This window comes from Bos mutus, chromosome 10 (assembly GCF_027580195.1).
Source record: "Bos mutus isolate GX-2022 chromosome 10, NWIPB_WYAK_1.1, whole genome shotgun sequence".
Classification (NCBI taxonomy): Eukaryota; Metazoa; Chordata; class Mammalia; order Artiodactyla; family Bovidae; genus Bos; species Bos mutus.
This window is the reverse complement of record NC_091626.1, coordinates 75,827,716-75,847,000: the sequence shown is the minus strand read 5'-3', so window position 1 is coordinate 75,847,000 and position 19,285 is coordinate 75,827,716. Positions and strand designations below refer to the sequence as shown.

General features: G+C 39.2%; 1 protein-coding gene across 8 annotated transcripts in view; it reads left to right on the top strand.

The window, feature by feature from the left end:
- Window positions 1-19,285, top strand: part of CDIN1 (CDAN1 interacting nuclease 1) — a 235,667-nt gene that overhangs the window by 90,523 nt on the left and 125,859 nt on the right. For all 8 annotated transcript variants that reach the window (XM_070378257.1, XM_070378260.1, XM_070378258.1 and 5 more), the window contains 2 exons: window positions 14,656-14,735; window positions 15,084-15,133. In XM_070378257.1, coding sequence (XP_070234358.1) covers window positions 14,656-14,735; window positions 15,084-15,133 — 130 coding nt within the window. The remainder of the gene's footprint in view (window positions 1-14,655; window positions 14,736-15,083; window positions 15,134-19,285) is intronic.

The following is a 19,285-nucleotide window of genomic DNA, read 5'->3' as shown; positions in this document are numbered from 1 at the left end:
TTTTGCTTTCAGGCATCTTACCAAGTAATCTGACACAAGCAGTTCCTTAGTTCTCCATGTGAACCATGCATGCTCAAAGATGGTGATATTGCATAACCAGATATCTGGTGTATTCATGACATTAATATCAACAGCCTCAGATATGCAGAATATATATACCTTCCTAATGGCAGAAAGCAAAGAGAATCTAAAGAGCCTCTTGATAAAGGTGAAAGAGGAGGGTGACAAAGCTGGCTTAAAACTCAACATTCAAAAAACGAAGATCACGACATCTGGTCCTATCACTTCTTGGCAAATAGATAGGGGGAAAATGGAAACAGTGGTAGATTTTATTTTCTTGGGCTCCAAAATCATTGTGGATGGTGACTGCAGCCATGAAATTAAAAGACATTTGCTCCTTGGAAGGAAAGCTATGACAAACCTAGAGAGTGTATTAAAAAGCAGAAACATAACTTTGCCAACAAAGGTCCGTGTAGTCAAAGCTGTGGTTTTTCCAGTAGTCATGTATGGATGTGAGAGATGGACCATAAAGAAGGCTGAGCACCCAAGAATTGATGATTTCAAATTGTGGTGCTGGAGAAGACTCTTGAGAGTCCCTTGGACAGCAAGGAGATTAAACTAGTCAATCCTAAAGGAAGTCAACCCTAAATATTCATTTGGAAGGACTGATGCTGAAGCTCCAATACTTTGGCCACCTGATGCGAGAAGTGGACTCGTTGGAAAAGGCCCTGATGCTGGGAAAGACCGAGGGCAAGAGGATTATAGGGGCAACAGAGAATAAGATGGTTGGATGGTATCACCAAATCAACGGACATGAGTCTGAGCAAACTCTGGTGGTGGTGAAGGACAGGGCGGCCTGGCATGCTGCAGTCTATGCAGTTACAAAGAGTCGGAACTGACTTAGTAATTGCACAACAACAACAACAAAATTTCGCTGGGAAGCAGTTAAGAAAAAAGTGTCTAAAAGTGTCCTGAGGGTAGCCATAATGAAACAAACCATAAAGAAATGAAGGAAGATGGAGGTAGACCAAACACAGGGTCATGCTGAAATCTGAAACCTTATGGCTTCAGAACCACTTGTGATCACAGGATGAGCCTAATAGTGCATATAAAAGCCTTTGGATATATAAGGATAAGATTGAGAAAGTATGATGCCTTTTTTCTTGTGCAGTACTAAATATTATCTTTTCCTTCACATTTTTTTAAAGATGTCATGGTTTCAAGTCTTAGCTTCTTGATTACTCTTATGTCAATAGGTGACAAAGTAATATTTAAAGTGACAAAGTGAAGTCGCTCAGTCATGCCCAACTCTTTGTGACCCCATGAACTGTAGCCTACCAGGCTTCTCCATCCATGGGGTTTTCCAGGCAAGAATACTGGAGTGGGTTGCCATTTCCTTCTCCAGGGGATCTTCCCCACCCAGGGATTGAATCCAGGTCTCCTGCATTGCAGGCAGATGCTTTACCCTCTGAGCCACCAGGGAAGCCATTTATTTAATCAAGTGCAAAATGATCAGTAGACAATGAGTTCACTCTACTCCACAATATGAGGGAGAGGAGAACAAGTAGATTGGAAGAATTAATGAAAAACTTTACTGGAGGAGGTGAGAATTGAACTGAACTTTGAGGTTTTGGCAAGGGAAAGATTCAAAAGAATGTCCAGATTTGGAGGATAGAGTCTGTGGTACAATTAAGTATGTTCTTGGCATTAACCATGTGCTGAATAAATTTCTGTTGAATGTTTGTTTGTTGAATAAGAGTTGATGGTGTGTACTGGCTGTAGAGCTATAAGTTGCCTGAGACAAGAATCCGATCAGTGTGAATATTCATGCTTTGAAGACTTCTTCCTTTCGTCCTTACATAATACTTTTTTGATGACTCTGGTTCAAGTTATTTCTTACATGATTATGTACTAGTTAGAGGGCAGAATTATAATTTGTCCCTATAGGATTCCCTAATGTTGAAAGATATTTCTTATTCAGGTTGTTGAATGAGATCAGACTGCTTTAGAGATCATTCCTGTGCTGCAGGAAAGCTTAGCAAGCTGCCTGGAATTCTCAAGAGACATACTTCCAACTGCAAGAGAAAGTAGGCTCCTATACACCACGGGCAATGTTGAGATTGTCCAGAAAAGACACTGGCAAACCAACTCCATGGATATATAACTTGGAACCTTCATAAGCTTGATATCCAAAGACCTTAAGCATTTGAGGAAGTGATCCAATTCTAACTGGTATTTTAGGCTTTGCTGTTCTGGAGCTCCACCTCTGGAGCAGTCATGTGGCGAGGCGGAACTCTTGGTGTGCTTGAGAGCAGCCATCTTCCCCATCCAGCTTTTCAACTGAAGGGATTGTTTTGTTTGTTTGTTTGTTTTTCAGTGGAGGAAGAACCAGATTCTAACACCACCATGCCGTCTGCACATCAATTTTCTTTCCAAATGACCAGTCTCATCTTTATCCCTGTAGCATCCCTCCCTCACTTCATCTTGTTTTCTCTCCTGATTGCTACTATCCAGTGTATAGTCAGCCCCATGCTGGCTCACCTGTTGTGCTTAAATCCATTGATGACACTGGATTAGAGGTCTCAGCTATATAGGGTCTTGTCTTTGTTTTATCCAGGTGTAACCTGAGCAGATGGCACCCTTTGCAGTGGGCAGGACTTCCAGTGACCTTAAGAGTGTAGATGATTCATCTGCTTATTTGCCTTGGTTCCTTTCCGCAGTAGCTGGCCACTTATTTGAGCTTACACTAAGGAAAGGAGTAGTTCTAAACTTGGGTGTGAGTGTTAGTGATTTGGGTAAAATCTCTGCTTGCTAGATTGCTGGTGCTTGAAATGCCCTAAGTTGGGCATGGGGGTAGGTTGGGGGTGGAAGTGTGGAATCTGTTTCTTCTGTGATTATAGGGATTTCCATCAGGTTCTTTCCAGAGAACATGTTTGATTCTGGGTGGAACAGCCTGAATCCCACAAAGGGGTGGATCAGGGCAGGGAATAAGAAGAGGAAATCTGGCCTTGCCCCAGTTTTCATGTAGAATAGACTCACTTCTGCTGTCTCTCCAAGGCTGTGGCAACATGTGCCTGGTAAAAGCAGGCTCCTGACTTAACACACACCTCATGAAGTCTTTCTGTTTTTAACCCTCTGGACCATAGAAAGTAACAAATAATGACGATGTGAGGTTGGGAGGTAGAAAGCAGACCATGGTGTGATCTAATACCAACTAAGGCAACAGCCTAACAACTCTAACAGCTCAAGTCTCAAATTGCACGTTAGTGTTTTTTGTGTATTATTTCATCATCACAATAACCCTGCAAAGTAAGCACCAGTGTTACACTCTTATACCAACGAGGGATCTGAAGGTCACAGACATTAATTAACTTGTCAAGATGCCACAGCTAGCAGGTAGAAGAGCCAAACCAAATCTTATCCTAGACTCAGTGCGTAACCACCGTTCCATGTGGTCTTTCCATTTGCAGGTATTATACTGCATCGTTTTGCAAGTTTACCTTTCCTTCAGAAGGCATGTTTTCCCTCTTGTGAGGAAGATGTAAATAAAAATTATGATCTTCTCATATAACATCTGAGGCTAGATTCTAAGAAGCCATAAACTTCTGCCTAGTTCCTTGGGATGCTTACACTTGGAACCTACCTATCAATTCTAGGGGAAATTCAGGCAGACCTTAGATAGACCCAAATGGGGAAAAACCAAAGCCCCTCTCCCACAGTTATGGCTGATATCACAGCAAGCACAGATCTGCCAGAGCTGTGAGTCATCATGAAAGCAAATTGTCCAGCACCCAAATGATCTACTCCACTTAACACCACCTAAGGAGAAGCTGTCTCATCAAGTCTAGCCCAAATTGCCAAATAATGAGCAAGTAAGGAAATTGGTATTTAAGAGCCCCCCCCCACACACACACACACACAAATACTACCACACACCGCCACATGCACCAAAAAAAAAAATGCAAGTCTAAGAAGCCAAACTGATTCTCAACCCCCCAGAAACAAGTTGTCCTGTTTCCCAAGCTTGTTGATTACTGCAGTGCTTTGGTCTATGACACGGTAGCAGGCTTTGGAGCGATCAGGGTAACAATTTATTTTCTAGCCGCCAATGACCATTCTCTCAGTCCCCTGCCTGGCTCAGACACCATGCAAAAGAGAGGACTTCACGAGTGATTTTGGTGGTTCCACTCTCCAGCCTACTCAACATATTTGCCACCTGCCCTTCTTGCAATTGTTTGGGGCTGCAACTTTATGGGAGGACTTTATTTAAATATATATACTTATATAATTTTAACTCCAGAAAAATAACAAACAAGCTTTCTTTTAAACTTCCTATTGGAGGGTTTCCAAAAACTTCAGGAGCATAACAAAATAATTTTTGGTTGTTGGGCTGTGTTGCCATGACAAAGAAATGATAGACCAAAAAAACAACAACAAAGAAATCAAAAAGTGGAGAGAGAATGTGTATTTGGAGTGGTGAACAGGAGCTCATGCCATGTAAGTCCATAAGAATTGTTAGCTTTAGATATAGTCATAAAAGGCCAGGGGCTGGGATTTTTAAACCCCACACCCCCCATCGGGAAAGATGTGCAGCCAGGAGCTGGAATTGAGCTTCAACATATAACCCAAACCATTTAAAAAAAAAAAAAAAGACTGGGAAACTCCACTTGCCTGGAGAAAATGTCAGGGAGACTTGCTTACTGCCTATGGACTTGGGTTGTAGAGTATTAGGAGGGGAGAGTGAAATTAGAAATAGGTCAGCCATTTGTGGGTATAGGTTCAGATTTGCACTCTTATTTACTGTAGGAAGTCTGAGCTAAGAAATTAACAATAAAACCAGTCTCTGCAAAAGTAAACATGAAACTACTTTGTCATGGTTATTTCCACAGCGCAGGTCAAACAATTCTTTCTGAAAATAAGCTCACAGTAAAAATTTACAAAGCAAGTGAGGAAACCACTGTCAAAGGGAAGATAGGTAAATAGGTAGGCAGGTCAATAGGTAGGTAGAGAAATGGTATACTATGGACTAGAGATGAGAAAATGAAGACACTATAAATTTAATCTATATGATGACATTTGAAAGCTACAAAATTAATATATGAGCTGATTGAATAAGTAAAAAGAAAGACCATGACTGGATAAACAAAAGACAATAGTATGAAAACACATTGAAAAAACAAAAATAATTTAGAAATGAAATCATTGTCACTGAAATTAAAAGCTCATTTGGTGAGTCAACTGTTGAATTACATACAAGAAATCAAAATTGGAAGATTAGATTAGAACAAAAGTTAGTGGATTCTAGGATGGATCTGAAGAAATCAACTTCAGTATAACACAAGAGATGAAGAGATGGAAAATATAAACACTTTATAGGGGTAGGAGACAGGAGATAAGACCTTCTAAAAGATGTCTAATGTAAGCTTTCCAAAAAAATTGGAGACCAAAGCTAAGATGACTCATTTTTTTCAATCTAGTTAAATGTGTTCATCCTTAGGCTCATGAAAAAGAGCTAATTCCAAGCAGGCTAACTAAAAAGAGCCGTATCCAGGTACACAGTGATGAAACTATTGAATAACAAAGGAAATTCTAATAGCAACCAGAAATAAAAGACAAATTACCTATATAGGGATTACTATTAGACTGACAGTAGAATTCTTTCTTCAGAGAAGGCAATGGCACCCCACTCCAGTATTCTTGCCTGGAAAATCCCATGGGAGGAGGAGCCTGGTAGGCTGCAGACCATGGGGTCGTGAAGTCAGACACGACTGAGCGACTTCACTTTCACTTTTCCCTTTCATGCATTGGAGAAGGAAATGGCAACCCACTCCAGTGTTCTTGCCTGGAGAATCCCAGGGACAGCGGAGCCTGGTGGGCTGCTGTCTATGGGGTCGCACAGAGTCGGACACAACTGAATCGACTTAGCAGCAGCAGCAGAATTCTTTTTTAAATTCTATATATTTTTTTATTAGTGGAAAGTTGCTTTACAATTTTGTGTTGATTTCTGCTGTTCAACAGCATGGATCAGTTATAATTATATCCCTTCCCTCCTGAGCCTTCCTCCCCTCCCCGCCATCCCACTCCTCTAGTCATCACAGAGTGCTAGGTTGGGCTGTTTGTTATTTAGGAACTTCCCACTATCTTTTTTAACACATGACAGTATATATACACAGACACACACACACATATATATACATACACACACATATATATCTGTGCTGCCTTCTTAATTCTTCCCAGCCTCATCTTCCCCCACTGTGTCTACAAGTCCATTCTCTACTATGTTCATCAGTACTGTTTTTTTTTTTCTTTAATAGAAAATTATTTAATTAGCATACATGTGTTCCCCATCCTGAACCCTCCTCCCTCCTCCCTCCCCACACCATCCCTCTGGGTCGTCCCAGTGCACCAGCCCCAAGCATCCAGCATCGTGCATCGAACCTGGACTGGCATCTCGTTTCATACATGACGTTTCACATGTTTCAATGCCATTCTCCCAAATCTTCCCACCCTCTCCCTCTCCCACAGAGTCCATAAGATTGTTCTATACATCAGTGTCTCTTTTGCTGTCTCGTATACAGGGTTATCGTTACCATCTTTCTAAATTCCATATATATGCGTTAGTATACTGTATTGGTGTTTTTCCTTCTGGCTTACTTCACTCTGTATAATAGGCTCCAGTTTCATCCACCTCATTTTTTTAGATTCCATGAAGTGAAAGTGAAAGTCGCTCAGTCGTGTCCGACTCTTTGCAACCCCACAGACTGTACAGTCCATGGAATTCTCTAGGCCAGAATACTGGAGTGGGTAGCCTATTCCTTCTGCAGGGGATCTTCCTGACCCAGAAATCAAACCAGTGTCTCCTGCATTGCAGGCAGATTCTTTACCAACTGACCTATCAGGGTCTAGATTCCATATATATGCATTAATATACAATACTTGTTTTTTCTCTTTCTGACTTAATTCACTCTGTATAAGAGATTCTAGATTCATCCACTTCACTACAACTGACTCAAATTTGTTCCTTTTATGGCTGAGTAATATTCTGTTTTATAAATGTACTATAATTTCAGCTATTCATCTGACAATAGAGTTCTCATCAGTAATAGATGTCAAGAGACAATGGAATTATATCTTCAAAGAGCTGATTCTTAGCATGTGATTCTGTACCCAGCTATATTATCATTCAAGACTGAGAACTCAGTGAAGATAGTTTCAGATAAGGCAGAACCAAAGATCTTGCTACTCAGTGATCCTAGCTGAAAGCCCTCATAAATGAGGTGCTTTAGTAACAATATCCAATTTTGAATATTGAATCTAAAATTGGAATGTGGCATTCAAGAAGCAGCACTGAAAGAGGAAATTGACAAACATGTTGATAAATTTAAATAAACATTGAATGTTTAAAAATACTTTTAAAAGTAGAAAGAGACTATGTAAGTGAAGATTCTCCAGAGAAACAGAACCAAGTGTGTGTGTGTGTAGAGAGACAGAGCGTGAGAGGGAGACGTCAGCGGGGAGAGAGAGAGATTATAAGAAATTGGTTCACATGATAATAGAGGCTAATAAATCCCAAGATCTATAGTTAGTCAGCAAGCTAAAGACACAGGACAGCCAGTGGCCTAGTGCTGGTCCAAAGACCTGCAGACTTGAGACTCAGGAGGGGCCAGTATTTTAGGTCTAGTTCAAAGCAAGGAGAATGCCGATGTCCCAAATCAAAGGCAGTCAGACAGAAAGAATTCTCTTCTACTCATCCTTTTTCTCAGGGAAGGCAATGGCACCCCACTCCAGTACTCTTGCCTGGAAAATCCCATGGACAGAGAAGCCTGGTAGGCTGCAGTCCACGGGGTCGCTAAGAGTCGGACACGACTGAGTGACTTCACTTTCACTTTTCACTTTCATGCATTGGAGGAGGAAATGGCCACCCACTCCAGTGTTCTTGCCTGGAGAATCCCAGGGACAGGGGAGCCTGGTGGGCTGCCGTCTATGGGGTCACACAGAGTCAGACACGACTGAAGTGACTTAGCAGCAGCAGCATGGAAGCTGATGAAGAAGGGAGACTTTCTGGTTGGAATGAGTGCATTCTAAGTTCCTTACACTAAGAATTACCAAGGAGGTATGATTAGATTAGAAAAAATGTTGAGAGAACTACTAAAGAAGTAGATACAAACTATATTATTGGACTTCCCTGATGGTCCAGTAGTTAAGAATCTGCCTGCCAATGCTGGGGACTCAGATTCAGTCCCTGGTCCAGGAGGATCCCACATGCTGCAAAACAACTAATCTCATGCACTCCAATTACTGAAGTCTGTGCTTCTAGAGCCAGTGCTCCTCAACAAGAGAAGCCACTGCAATGAGAAGCCTGCCCACCACAAGAAGAGGAGCCCCTGCTCACTGCAAGTATGGAAATGAAGACTCAGGACAGCCAAAAACAAACAAAAATTTAAAAAACCATATTATTGATATTTTTCAGTGAATAAAGACAGAGAGAGGGCATAAAGAAAACGTAATCAATTTAGAGGTAGTAGATGGGTAAGGGGAAGAAAATGGTTACCAGAGCATGGAGAGTAAGAGGGTAGGGTAAGTCCAGATGTCTCAGTTACAGGTAGATTAAACTCACTCTTGAAAAAGGAGAGATTTCCAAATTTGATTTTAGGAAATCTGGCTAAATGCTATTAATAAGAGTCAGACCTAAGACGTAATGATACAGTGCAGTTTAAATAAATGAAATACCAGATGTATTAGATAGATACTATTCAAAAGAAAAGTGGTGCAGCAGTATCACCATTAGGTAATTTTATGTTTAACACACACACACATGCACGTGCGTGTGCGCACGCACACACACACACACGAGATTAAGAAGGTCATGACGATGCCAAAAGACAAAATTTCGTTCTTAGAACAATGAGTTTGTACACCCAACAATATAGCCTCTTAATATAAAAAGCAAACACTGACCGAATTATATGGAGAAGCTGACAAATTGACAGTAGAAGTAGAACAGTACATATGTAGTTTGGAAAATATTAGTAAAAATATAGAAGATTTGAATAATACAATTAAAAATCTTGCTATACTAGACATACCTGAACCCTGTACCTCTAAAATAGGAACTACAGTGATTTTTGAAACATTCATAAAAATCGGGTCACATACAAGAACACAAAGAAAGTCAAGCATATATTTCCAAATTAAAATAATTTGGGGGTTGCCACAGTCTAATCAAATGGAATATTAAAAATGAAATGCTTTAAAATAATGTATTAATCAAAGATTTAAGTCATAATAGGAACTACAAAATATTTGTAAGTGACAACAGAACTTGTGACATGTAGCTAAAAGAGAATTTAGAGGAAAAAATTGTAGCCTTAAAAAGCGTGTTAAAGCTTGAAATTTTATTTAATACACATAGTAAAGTATTAATAAATATAGAAGACTCAAAGAAGAAAGCAGGAAATAATGATCACAAAAGAATAAATGAATTTTGAAGAAGTGGAGGAGTAGAAAAAACCTGAAATTTGTTTTCTTGAAAATACTAATAAAACAAAGCAATTTCTAGCAAATTGATCAACTTAAAAGTTTACACAAATTAGTATTGGGCTATCTTAGTATTAATTGCCAGTCCAGAAGTTAATTTAGAAAGATGGATTCTCCAGGCCAGAATACTGGAGTGGGTTGCTATGCTCTCCTCCAGGGGATCTTTCCAACCCAAGGATCAAACCCAGGTCTCTTAATGTCTCCCGCATGCTCAGGTGGTCTCTTTACCATTACCACCACCTGGGAAGCCCAGAAAGGTGGGACATAGATGTTTATTATATTAGGATCCTGGCCTCTTTGTGTTCAAAATATTCCACAATATGGAGAACGAAATGACAACTCACTCCAGTATTCTTGCCTGGGAAATCCCATGAACAGGAGAGCCTGATGGGCTACAGTCCATGGGGTCACAAAGAGTCAGACACAATTAACGCGACTTAGCGCACACATGTGCATGTCATAGTCCAGGCATTGCCTATTGCCCCTGTACTCTGTATAGTGTGCTTGAACAGGTACCAGTCCTCTCCTCTCCTAGTGCATCTTGCTGCAAGTGACTCATGCATTCTTGCTTTGAACAGGCTTGATACTTGAAATCCCAGCAGTTGAAGCAGTGGCAGGGTTAAACTGTGAAATCAACAGAATGAATGCCTTTAGGAGTGGTTGGAGAGAACAAGACTCCTATCCACAGATGGTCAAAATAGATGGACGCGCAATGGATGAAGGTCATGGCTGGCCTAGGGACAGTTTCCATGAAAGGCATGGGCTTCTTTGAGGCCTCATACTCCCAGCCACCCCAGGATTGTCCAGTTGCTCTTCCTTATCTGGTTGATGTTATTATTCCTCCCTTTGGCATTTCCTGGGCTTCCCTAGTGGCTCAACTGGTAAAGAATCCACCTGCAATGCGAGAGACCTGGGTTCAATCCCTGGGTTGGGAAGATCTCCTGGAGAAGGGAAAGGCTACCCACTCCAGTATTCTGGCCTGGAGAATTCCATGGACTGTATAGTCCATGGGGGTGTAAAGAGTCGGACACGCCTGAGTGACTCTCACTTCACTCACTGGGCGTGTCCTAAGCTTCAGAGTTTGTGTGTAAATGTATGCTTGCACTTTGGCTTGATCTGGGAGGTAGACCTACTCATGTCTGAGTGCAAATACGCAGACATGGAGTACAGACATGTCCTGCATCTGGAGCCTTGGCCTGGAGGTCCTGTGTGTTAGCACTTTATCTCCTGCTCTGAGAAACGGCCAGTTGCAAGACAAGAAAAGAGATTTTCTTGAGTTTTAAATGAACGTGGACTCAATATATATAGTTTTTACTATTCAATTTCAAATCACTGACTTCCCTTTGCAAGCTTCCTTTGATTTAAATAGTGTTCTATTCAATATATTCAAACTATTTTTTTAAGTTTATTGGCTATGATTCTTGCTTCTGATAAGCACACTGTTCTATAATGTATATTGTAAGGAAAACTATGATGTCATCAGTTTCTTTTTCCTGTAAGATTTCCCTTTCTTCCCTCATAAAACAAATGACCTAATTTTTTTTTTCTGTCCTAGGGTATTGTCCCTCTTCTTTTAAAAAGGACCATTATGATTTTAGCAATGAGTTTGCATATAGTTTGATATGAGGTCAGTAATTTTCCCTAGGATAGGGAAATAGCATATTTTTAGGTATGCTGTCTGGTCATTTAGTAATCTTCTTCTCACATGGGTATGAGGGTTAGCAGTGTAACAACCTAGCAATGACCAGGAACATGTGGACAAGGTGCTTTTGTTTCCATGAGATACTGATAGCATCAGAGGTACTGCAGAGGAGTGTCTGCCATTACTATCGATGTGTGATTGAGTAGCAGATCAGAGTGAGTGCAGTCCTTCAGAGAAGGTGACCAGTATGTGAGTGATTGCTTTGGTCCCCTCCTACTGTCCTGGCCTTCGAATTAAGTTGGGGAAACAGAGTGAGTTTACAATGGATCAGTGGGTAAAGAATCTGCCTGCCAATTCGGGAGACACGGGTTTAGTCCCTGGGTCAGGGAGATCCCCTGGAGAAGAAAATGGCAACACACTCTAGTATTCATTCCTGTAGAATCCTATGGACAAAAGAGCTGGTGGGCTACAGTCCATTGGGTCACAGAGAGACCGGACTGAGCATGTGAGAGCAATGTAAGACAGTTCGCTGCTTTGTATTCCCAGTTTTTGTTCCACTAAACCATGGTAATTTCTTTCTGAAATAATTAAGTCTAACTTAAGAAAAGCAATGCCAAAGAATGTTCAAACTAGCACACAATTGCACTCATCTCATACACTAGCAAAGTAATGCTCAAAATTCTCCAAGCCAGGTTTCAACAGTATGTAAACCATCAACTTCCAGATGTTCATGCTGGATTTAGAAAAGGCAGAGGAATCAGAGATCAAATTGCCAACATCTGTTGTATCAATGAAAAAGCAAGAAATTTCCAGAAAAAAATCTACTTCTGCTAACTGTGTGGATCACAACAAACTGTGGAAGATTCTTAAAGAGATGGGAATACCAGACCACCTGACCTGCCTCCTGAGAAATCTGTGTGCAGGTCAAGAAGCATCAGTTAGAACTGGACATGGAACAATAGACTAGTTCCAAATAGGAAAAGGAGTATGTCAAGGCTGTATATTGTCACCCTGCTTATTTAACTTATACGCAGAGTACATCAGGCAAAATGCAGGCTGGATGAAGCACAAGCTGGAGTCAAGATTGCTGGGAGAAATATCAACAACCTCAGGTGTGCAGATGACACCACCTTTATAGAAGAAAGTGAAGAAGAACTAAAGAGCCTCTTGATGAAAGTGAAAAAGGAGAGTGAAAAAGTTGGCTTAAAACTCAACTTTCAGAAAACTAACATCATGACATCTGGTTCCATCACTTCATGGCAAATAGATGGGGAAACAGTGGATACAGTGACAGACTTTATTTTTTTGGATTCCAAAATAACTGCAAATGGTGACTGCAGCCATGAAATTAAAAGAGGCTTACTCCTTGGAAGGAAAGTTATGACCAACCTAGACAGCTTATTAAAAAGCAGAGACATAACTTTGCCAACAAAGGTCCGACTAGTCAAAGCTATGGTTTTTCCAGTAGTCATGTATGGATGTGAGAGTTGGACTATAAAGAAACCTGAACTCTGAAGGATTGATGCTTTTGAACTGTGGTGTTGGAGAAGACTCTTGAGAGTCCCTTGGACAGCAAGCAGAACCAACCAGTCCATCCTAAAGGAGATCAGTCCTGAGTGTTCATTGGAAGGACTGCTGCTGAAGCTGAAACTCCAATACTTTGGCCACCTGATGTGAAAACTGACTCATTTGAAAAGACCCTGATGCTGGGAAAGAGTGAAGGCAGGATGAGAAGGGGATGACAGACGATGAGATGGTTGGATGGCATCACTGACTCGATGGACATGAGTTTGGGTATGTTCCGGGAGTTGGTGATGGACAGGCAAGCCTGGCATGCTGCAGTCCATGAGGTCACAGAGTCAGACACAACTGAGTGACTGAACTGAACTTAAGCTTACTCAAAGTCAATGCGTAAGGCTGATTTTTTTCTTGGTATTACTTACTATTGCTTTAACAAAATTACTAAAACCGTAGTGTTGTCACTGTTTCCTCTAGAGACTCATATGAGAACCCTTAAAGGTAGTCAGGTCAGATAACATTATCACATTCTACAGATGAAGACCCTGAATTTGAGAGGCTCAATAATTGCCAGGTTGCAGAGCTGGATAATATTCCTTCAGTGATGACATCTTTTTGAGACTCCAAATATGCCTCCCCGCTTGCAGTGCAAACATTTTACAAATAGCAACTAACTACATAGCATTGTTATACACATGCAGTTAGGTAACTAAGAATAGGAAATAATTAAAATAATTGTGCTTCATTTTTTTTCCTTGTGCACTCATTTCCTTGTGCAGCGTGCTTAAGTGAGAAAGATGTAATTTCCCTGTTTCTTTCCACAGAATTTCCTAACATTTATCATGTCTGTCAGTGTTCTTATGGTACTGAACTTGATAAGGAACAAATCATTCAAAAAAAAAAAAAAAAAAGGATGAAAAACTATCTCAGAACCTGAATGATGATGTAGCTCTGTGGCATGTTTTTATTCTCTTAACTAGATAATTATCCAGTGTATTTTTTAGTTTGTGCTTGTATGGATCAGACCCTATAAGCTATTTTGCTAATTGTTTGGGAATGATTCCACCGGAGGACTTGAAAGAATTGATTCTTAGGCAATACCTGACTTAGCTTCAGTCTAGAGACTTGCCTTCCCCCCATGCTGAGGAAGAGGAGTTCTGGCCACTGGGTTCTGCATGCCTCCACTAAGCAGTGAAGTCAGGATCTCCTGCCTCGCTTTTCAAAAGGTGTGATCTGATATACCACACTTCGTAAGATGCCTCCTATAGCCCCTTCCACTGCATTCCCCCGGGATAAGGTCAGCTTAATTTGCAATTGGGTATGATGAGACATACTTTGGGACAAAAATTTGTATATAATTGTACAATTGTGTGTGTATATATGTATTTTTTCTCTTATTTAAGATTTGTTCAATTGTGTCAGTTTTACCTACTTTCCTTACCTGTGAAATGGACATAACATTTCATGGCAGTTGAGAATTATTTTAGAAAGATTTAGATTCAGAGATGCTTTCTTGGCTGAAGGTAGTTTTTATTGACGTCACTGAAGTCTTTGCATCTGACCTGCCTTCACTAAACTCTCCAGCTACATATGCTTGGTTATAACATACTTACCTGCAGAAGGAAAATATTTTCTTTTCTGATTGTTTTTTTTCCCCCCAAGTGGGCTTTTCCAAAGCTAATTTATCTGCAAAGAGACATATGCTTTAGGTCTGTACTTGTGAATTTACCTTGGAAACATTAGGTCATCTTCAAATCTGTCAATGTGGCTTATAAACTTGGCAAAGTGTTTTAATTAAAAGCTTCTCTGAGATTTGAAAAAAAAGGGAAAAAATGATTAGTATCAGTAGTGTTTTCATTTTCATGGTTGGTGTATTTATAGGTATATGTCACTTTTCATGTTGTATTAAAAGTATGTTGACTGTCTGCTAACAGTTCATCTCTTTTCTTCTGCAGCCTCCAAGTCTGTTATAAATAGTATGCTGCGGGACCCTTCTCAGATTCCAGATGGAGTTCTAGCAAATCAGGTCTATCAGGTATTAATCACAGCTGTCTATTTTCAGTGGCAATGCTGTTATCTGCCTAGCAGAGTAAAGGATTTTAAACCTCATTTAATTACTGTCATCATAAACTATCACTGAGGTCAGGGTGCACCATAAATGGCAATGCAATATTTGTGAGAAGAGCATTTCACTTTTTAATAGCTTGCTTTTATAGTGAATAAAAAGCATGCAATTTTTGTTTTCTGTGATTAAATCTGAACAGTCTTTTGATAGCTTTTTTTTAAAAAATTTTTTTAAGAAAAGTAATTACTGCTTTTAGGATATTGTCTGACAGTTTTTGTAGTCGCTCCATCCCAGACCCTTCCTCTTATTTGTCTGCAGTGCATCGTGAATGACTGCTGTTATGGACCACTGGTGGACTGCATCAAACAGTATCCTTTCCCATAAAATTTTAGGTGCACAATTGACGAGCTTAGACTCAGTGGAGGAGATGTGGCTAGCTTTAACCTGACATAAAGTTCTGCTTCACAAAACACATTTCATACTCTTCTATTTTATATTCAATCAACTGGAGGGTCACTGCAGACCATTCTTTTCTACAGCTTAAAAAAAATCAGATAGGCACTGGGAAGATGTCAGTTCAGCAGTCGCGTGTTCTCATGCTTATTTCAACCTGCTTGGTTTTCAATGAGTTTAAAGATAGAGTCACGAGGCAGGTAGCACACTGTCTTAGAATGTATCTAAGCATTTCAGTGAACGTTTTTTCAAATATGAATAAATTTCTATTTGAAATGAACCAAATTTAGTTGAGAATAAATTTTGAGCCTGTAGTTAAGGGATGATGCAATTAAACTGCCACCAGAGACCATCAGGTTTTAAAGGGCAGTAGATTCTTACTGCTTAGATGTTGATTATATTCTGAGCTGTCGCTTGGGTCCCTAATAAACATTTTTAGAGAAAACCAAGCTAATTTTTCCCTCTGGACTGAGTTTAAGGCTAGGAGAACAGATGTCCAGTCATTTTTCATTAAAGACATTGAAATTACTAAAGAGTTAATGCTTGCTTCATCAAACAGGATTTGTGTGTGTGTGTGTGTGTGTGTGCGCGTGTACATGCACACGTGTTTCAGTTGTTTCCGACTCTTTGTGGCCCCGTGAACTGCAGCCTGCCAGGCTCCTCTGTCCGTAGGATTTTCTAGGCAAGAATACTGAAGTGGATTGCCATTTCCTGCTCTATGTTGGAATCTTCCCAACCCAGGGATTGAACCTGCATCACTTGTGTCTCCTGCATCGGCAGGTGGATTCTTTACCACTAGCGCCGCCTGGGAAGCCCAAATAGGAGTTGAGTGGACAGTAACTACTTTGTGAAGTAGGACCCTGTTAATCAATACATTTAGTAGTATTGTGGCAACACTAAGAATTTTTATAATCTTTGGCTAAAACATTCTATGTAAAGAGTAAATAATTAGTCATTTTTAATGGAAATGATATCTACCTGAGTCCATGAGTCTTATATTTTTTAATAATACAACATGCCCTTCCTGGGTTTTATTAGCACAGATGGCACTGTGACCAGTTATGACTCAGTGGTTACCAATCAGGAGGCTTTTTTTAAGAAGCTTTGCTAGTCAAGTGTGTGTGTGTGTGTGTGTGTGTGTTTGTATTCCACCTTGTTTCATGAAGGCTTAGAGTTAGTGAAATTATTGTAAAAGAAAAAAAATGATTCATTTTCTTTTTTTCATGAAATTAACCTTTGAAAAATAAATCTTTCAACAGAGCCCACTTTTAAGAATACTCAGTATCTATATTATAGCCCTTTGTATTTTATTCTCCTAATATGTTCTCAGTCTAACTTAATAAAATCACAGCATTGTTGTAAGTCCAACCTTTTATTAGACCAAAGTAAAACTATGCTTCCATTTTCAGTGTAAAATTAACGATAGTGTTAGAAATTGTTGGAATGCCAACCCCCACGTAGCCACAGTGATAAAGTTTAGCACATCCACAAAACAACTAACACCATCTTAGAGTATCTGGGGTGGAATTACATGTTAATTTTAAAGCACATAAAATAGTTAAAAATCAATTTAAAGTTAAGGTTTTAAAAGCATAATGTCTTTTGAAGGATTGCATATTGATTTTAAATATAACTATCTAATTATGTATGCATGGACTAAAGTATGAAGTCAACTGCTTTGTAAATGCCAGGAGGCTGTTTTTCAGTAATAGTTGAGATGCTTACGGGAAACTAGATTGCTGTATTGCTGGTGAAGAAAATGGCCTGTGAGGTTATTTACAAGTTTTGCCCCATGGTCACTGCCATACATCAATAATAGGTATTATTATAGAGAAAGTCTAAGTGTTTCTGCTTATGAAGCATTATAAATTCGGTCTGGATTTTTTTCCTTATATTTTTGCCATCACCCACTTTCCTTTTTTGGTTGTGCTACTGCCAGTAGAATTTAATGTAGTACCTGATTTCAATTGATAAAGATAATGATATACGTCTATAAATTGTATTCACGGGCTAGATTATAATTTCACAGCTCCATTATGCCTTCGCTTGTAAAATTACTGTTTTTATAAACTTTATATTCTAGATTTTGTATTTTATACATGTTTATATCAAACAAAACATAATCAACATGTATATATATCTTTGCAAAGTTTCAAATTAGTGATTGCTTTTACCATGCAGAATAAAACAGGCTGGGGAGTTTATAGAGCATTGATTTTATCTTTGCATTGAGATAGTGGCAGTTTAATGTAACGTAAATACACTTGCTTAGCTGTTTTCAAGGCTGATCAACAGGAATTATTTTATTTCACACTGAATAAAAATGATTGGATTTTCATATGAGTGCAAATGCTATTTGTATGTTGCTCTGATAATTTGGTAATGTTTACATTGCTTACTCTTGGCAAATTACATCATTTTGTTAGAAAGAAAGCACACGTTTAATAAACAAAATAGGTGCAGAACCTTTTACTCCATTATGAAAATGTTACATGTAGGCATTTGTGTAAGGAGAGTAAAGTAAATTGGTGATTTATTAATAAGACACCAAAATAGCACCCTAGATCTCAAAGAGTATATAAATTGTCATTGCTTTCTTTTTCTTTTGGTGTCTACTGTAGTTTTTCCTATATAACCATGTCCACCTACATGTTATTTTCCTGCCACAAGTTATATTCACAGACACAAAAGGTGTGAGAAACCAGCCACCTCAACTTTGCAAAGTGTGACTTCAGGACACAGCTGTTAGACAAAGACCTGAACTGTGGAATAAGGAAAGATAATGATACAGGAAGCTTGACGTGCTCTGGTTTTCACTCCTGTACCATCAGTTTCATGATTCAACATTTTAGATGTAAATAATTCACAGCAATAAAAGTGAGAGCACATTTATGTGGACTGGAAGTAAATTATTTAGTTCTGAAACATGGGATGCCCGTAGTAATGAGAGACCATTGAGAGAGATTCATCAGATGTCTTCAGTGGACTCTATGAATGTGTGAAATTTTATGATTTAAACATTTGTTTTCAGTGAGAAGTAAGCACAGTTCTGTGCATGGGGAGGAGGGACAACAGAAAGAAAAAGACAGTGATGAAGACTTGGGACTTGTTTTGATGATGTATATGAGTGGTCCCACCTCTTGAATTCTAAGATTTGAATAATTTCCACTTGTATGTATTGATAAATGACAGGATGATTGTCTAAGAATTTTACAGGTAATTTTTAAGCTTTATTTGATTTAAGTTGGATTCTTGTAGTGCATGATCAGGACTAAAGAATCCCTGTTAAGCCAAGGAGTGATAAGACCAGATTGACATTAGTGAGATGGAGAATTAAAGAATTACAGGCACACCTCATTTTATTGTGCTTTACTTTATTGTGCTTTGCAGATATTATGTTTTTTACAAATTGAAAGTTTGTGGCAACCCTGCCTTGAGTCGGCACCATTTTCCGAATAGCATTTGCTCACTTTATGTCTCTATGTCACTTTTTAGTAATTCTTACAGTATTTTAATGTTTTTCATTATTATAGTATTTGCTGTGATGATCTGTGGTATTATAATTACAAAAAGATAAGGACTTGCTGAAGGCTCAGGTGATGGTAGCAATTTTTTAGCAATAAAGTATTTTTTAATTAGGGTATATGTATTTTTTAGATATAATGCTGTTGAACACTTAATAGGCTATAATGTAATAGTAACTTTTATATGCACTGAGAAACCAAAAAATTCATGTAACTTGCCTTATTGCAATATTTGTTTTATTCTGGAACTGAACCCATGGTATCTCCAAAGTCTGCCTGTATTACCAAACACCTTTGACAAAATTACAGTATGAGAATAGGATAAAACTCCTTTTCACACTTGGTACACACCGGTGGGCTGCCATCTGTGGGGTTGCACAGAGTCAGACATGACTGAAGCGACTTAGCAGCAGCAGCAGCATTAGCTAATAGCAATTATTTTTATGTAATTATTTTTAATATTTTTAAGTAGCTCTACAGAGGTCATAGATATAGGCTTTGCAGAGATTTTGTTCTGATTCTCTGCTCTGCCACACATTGACC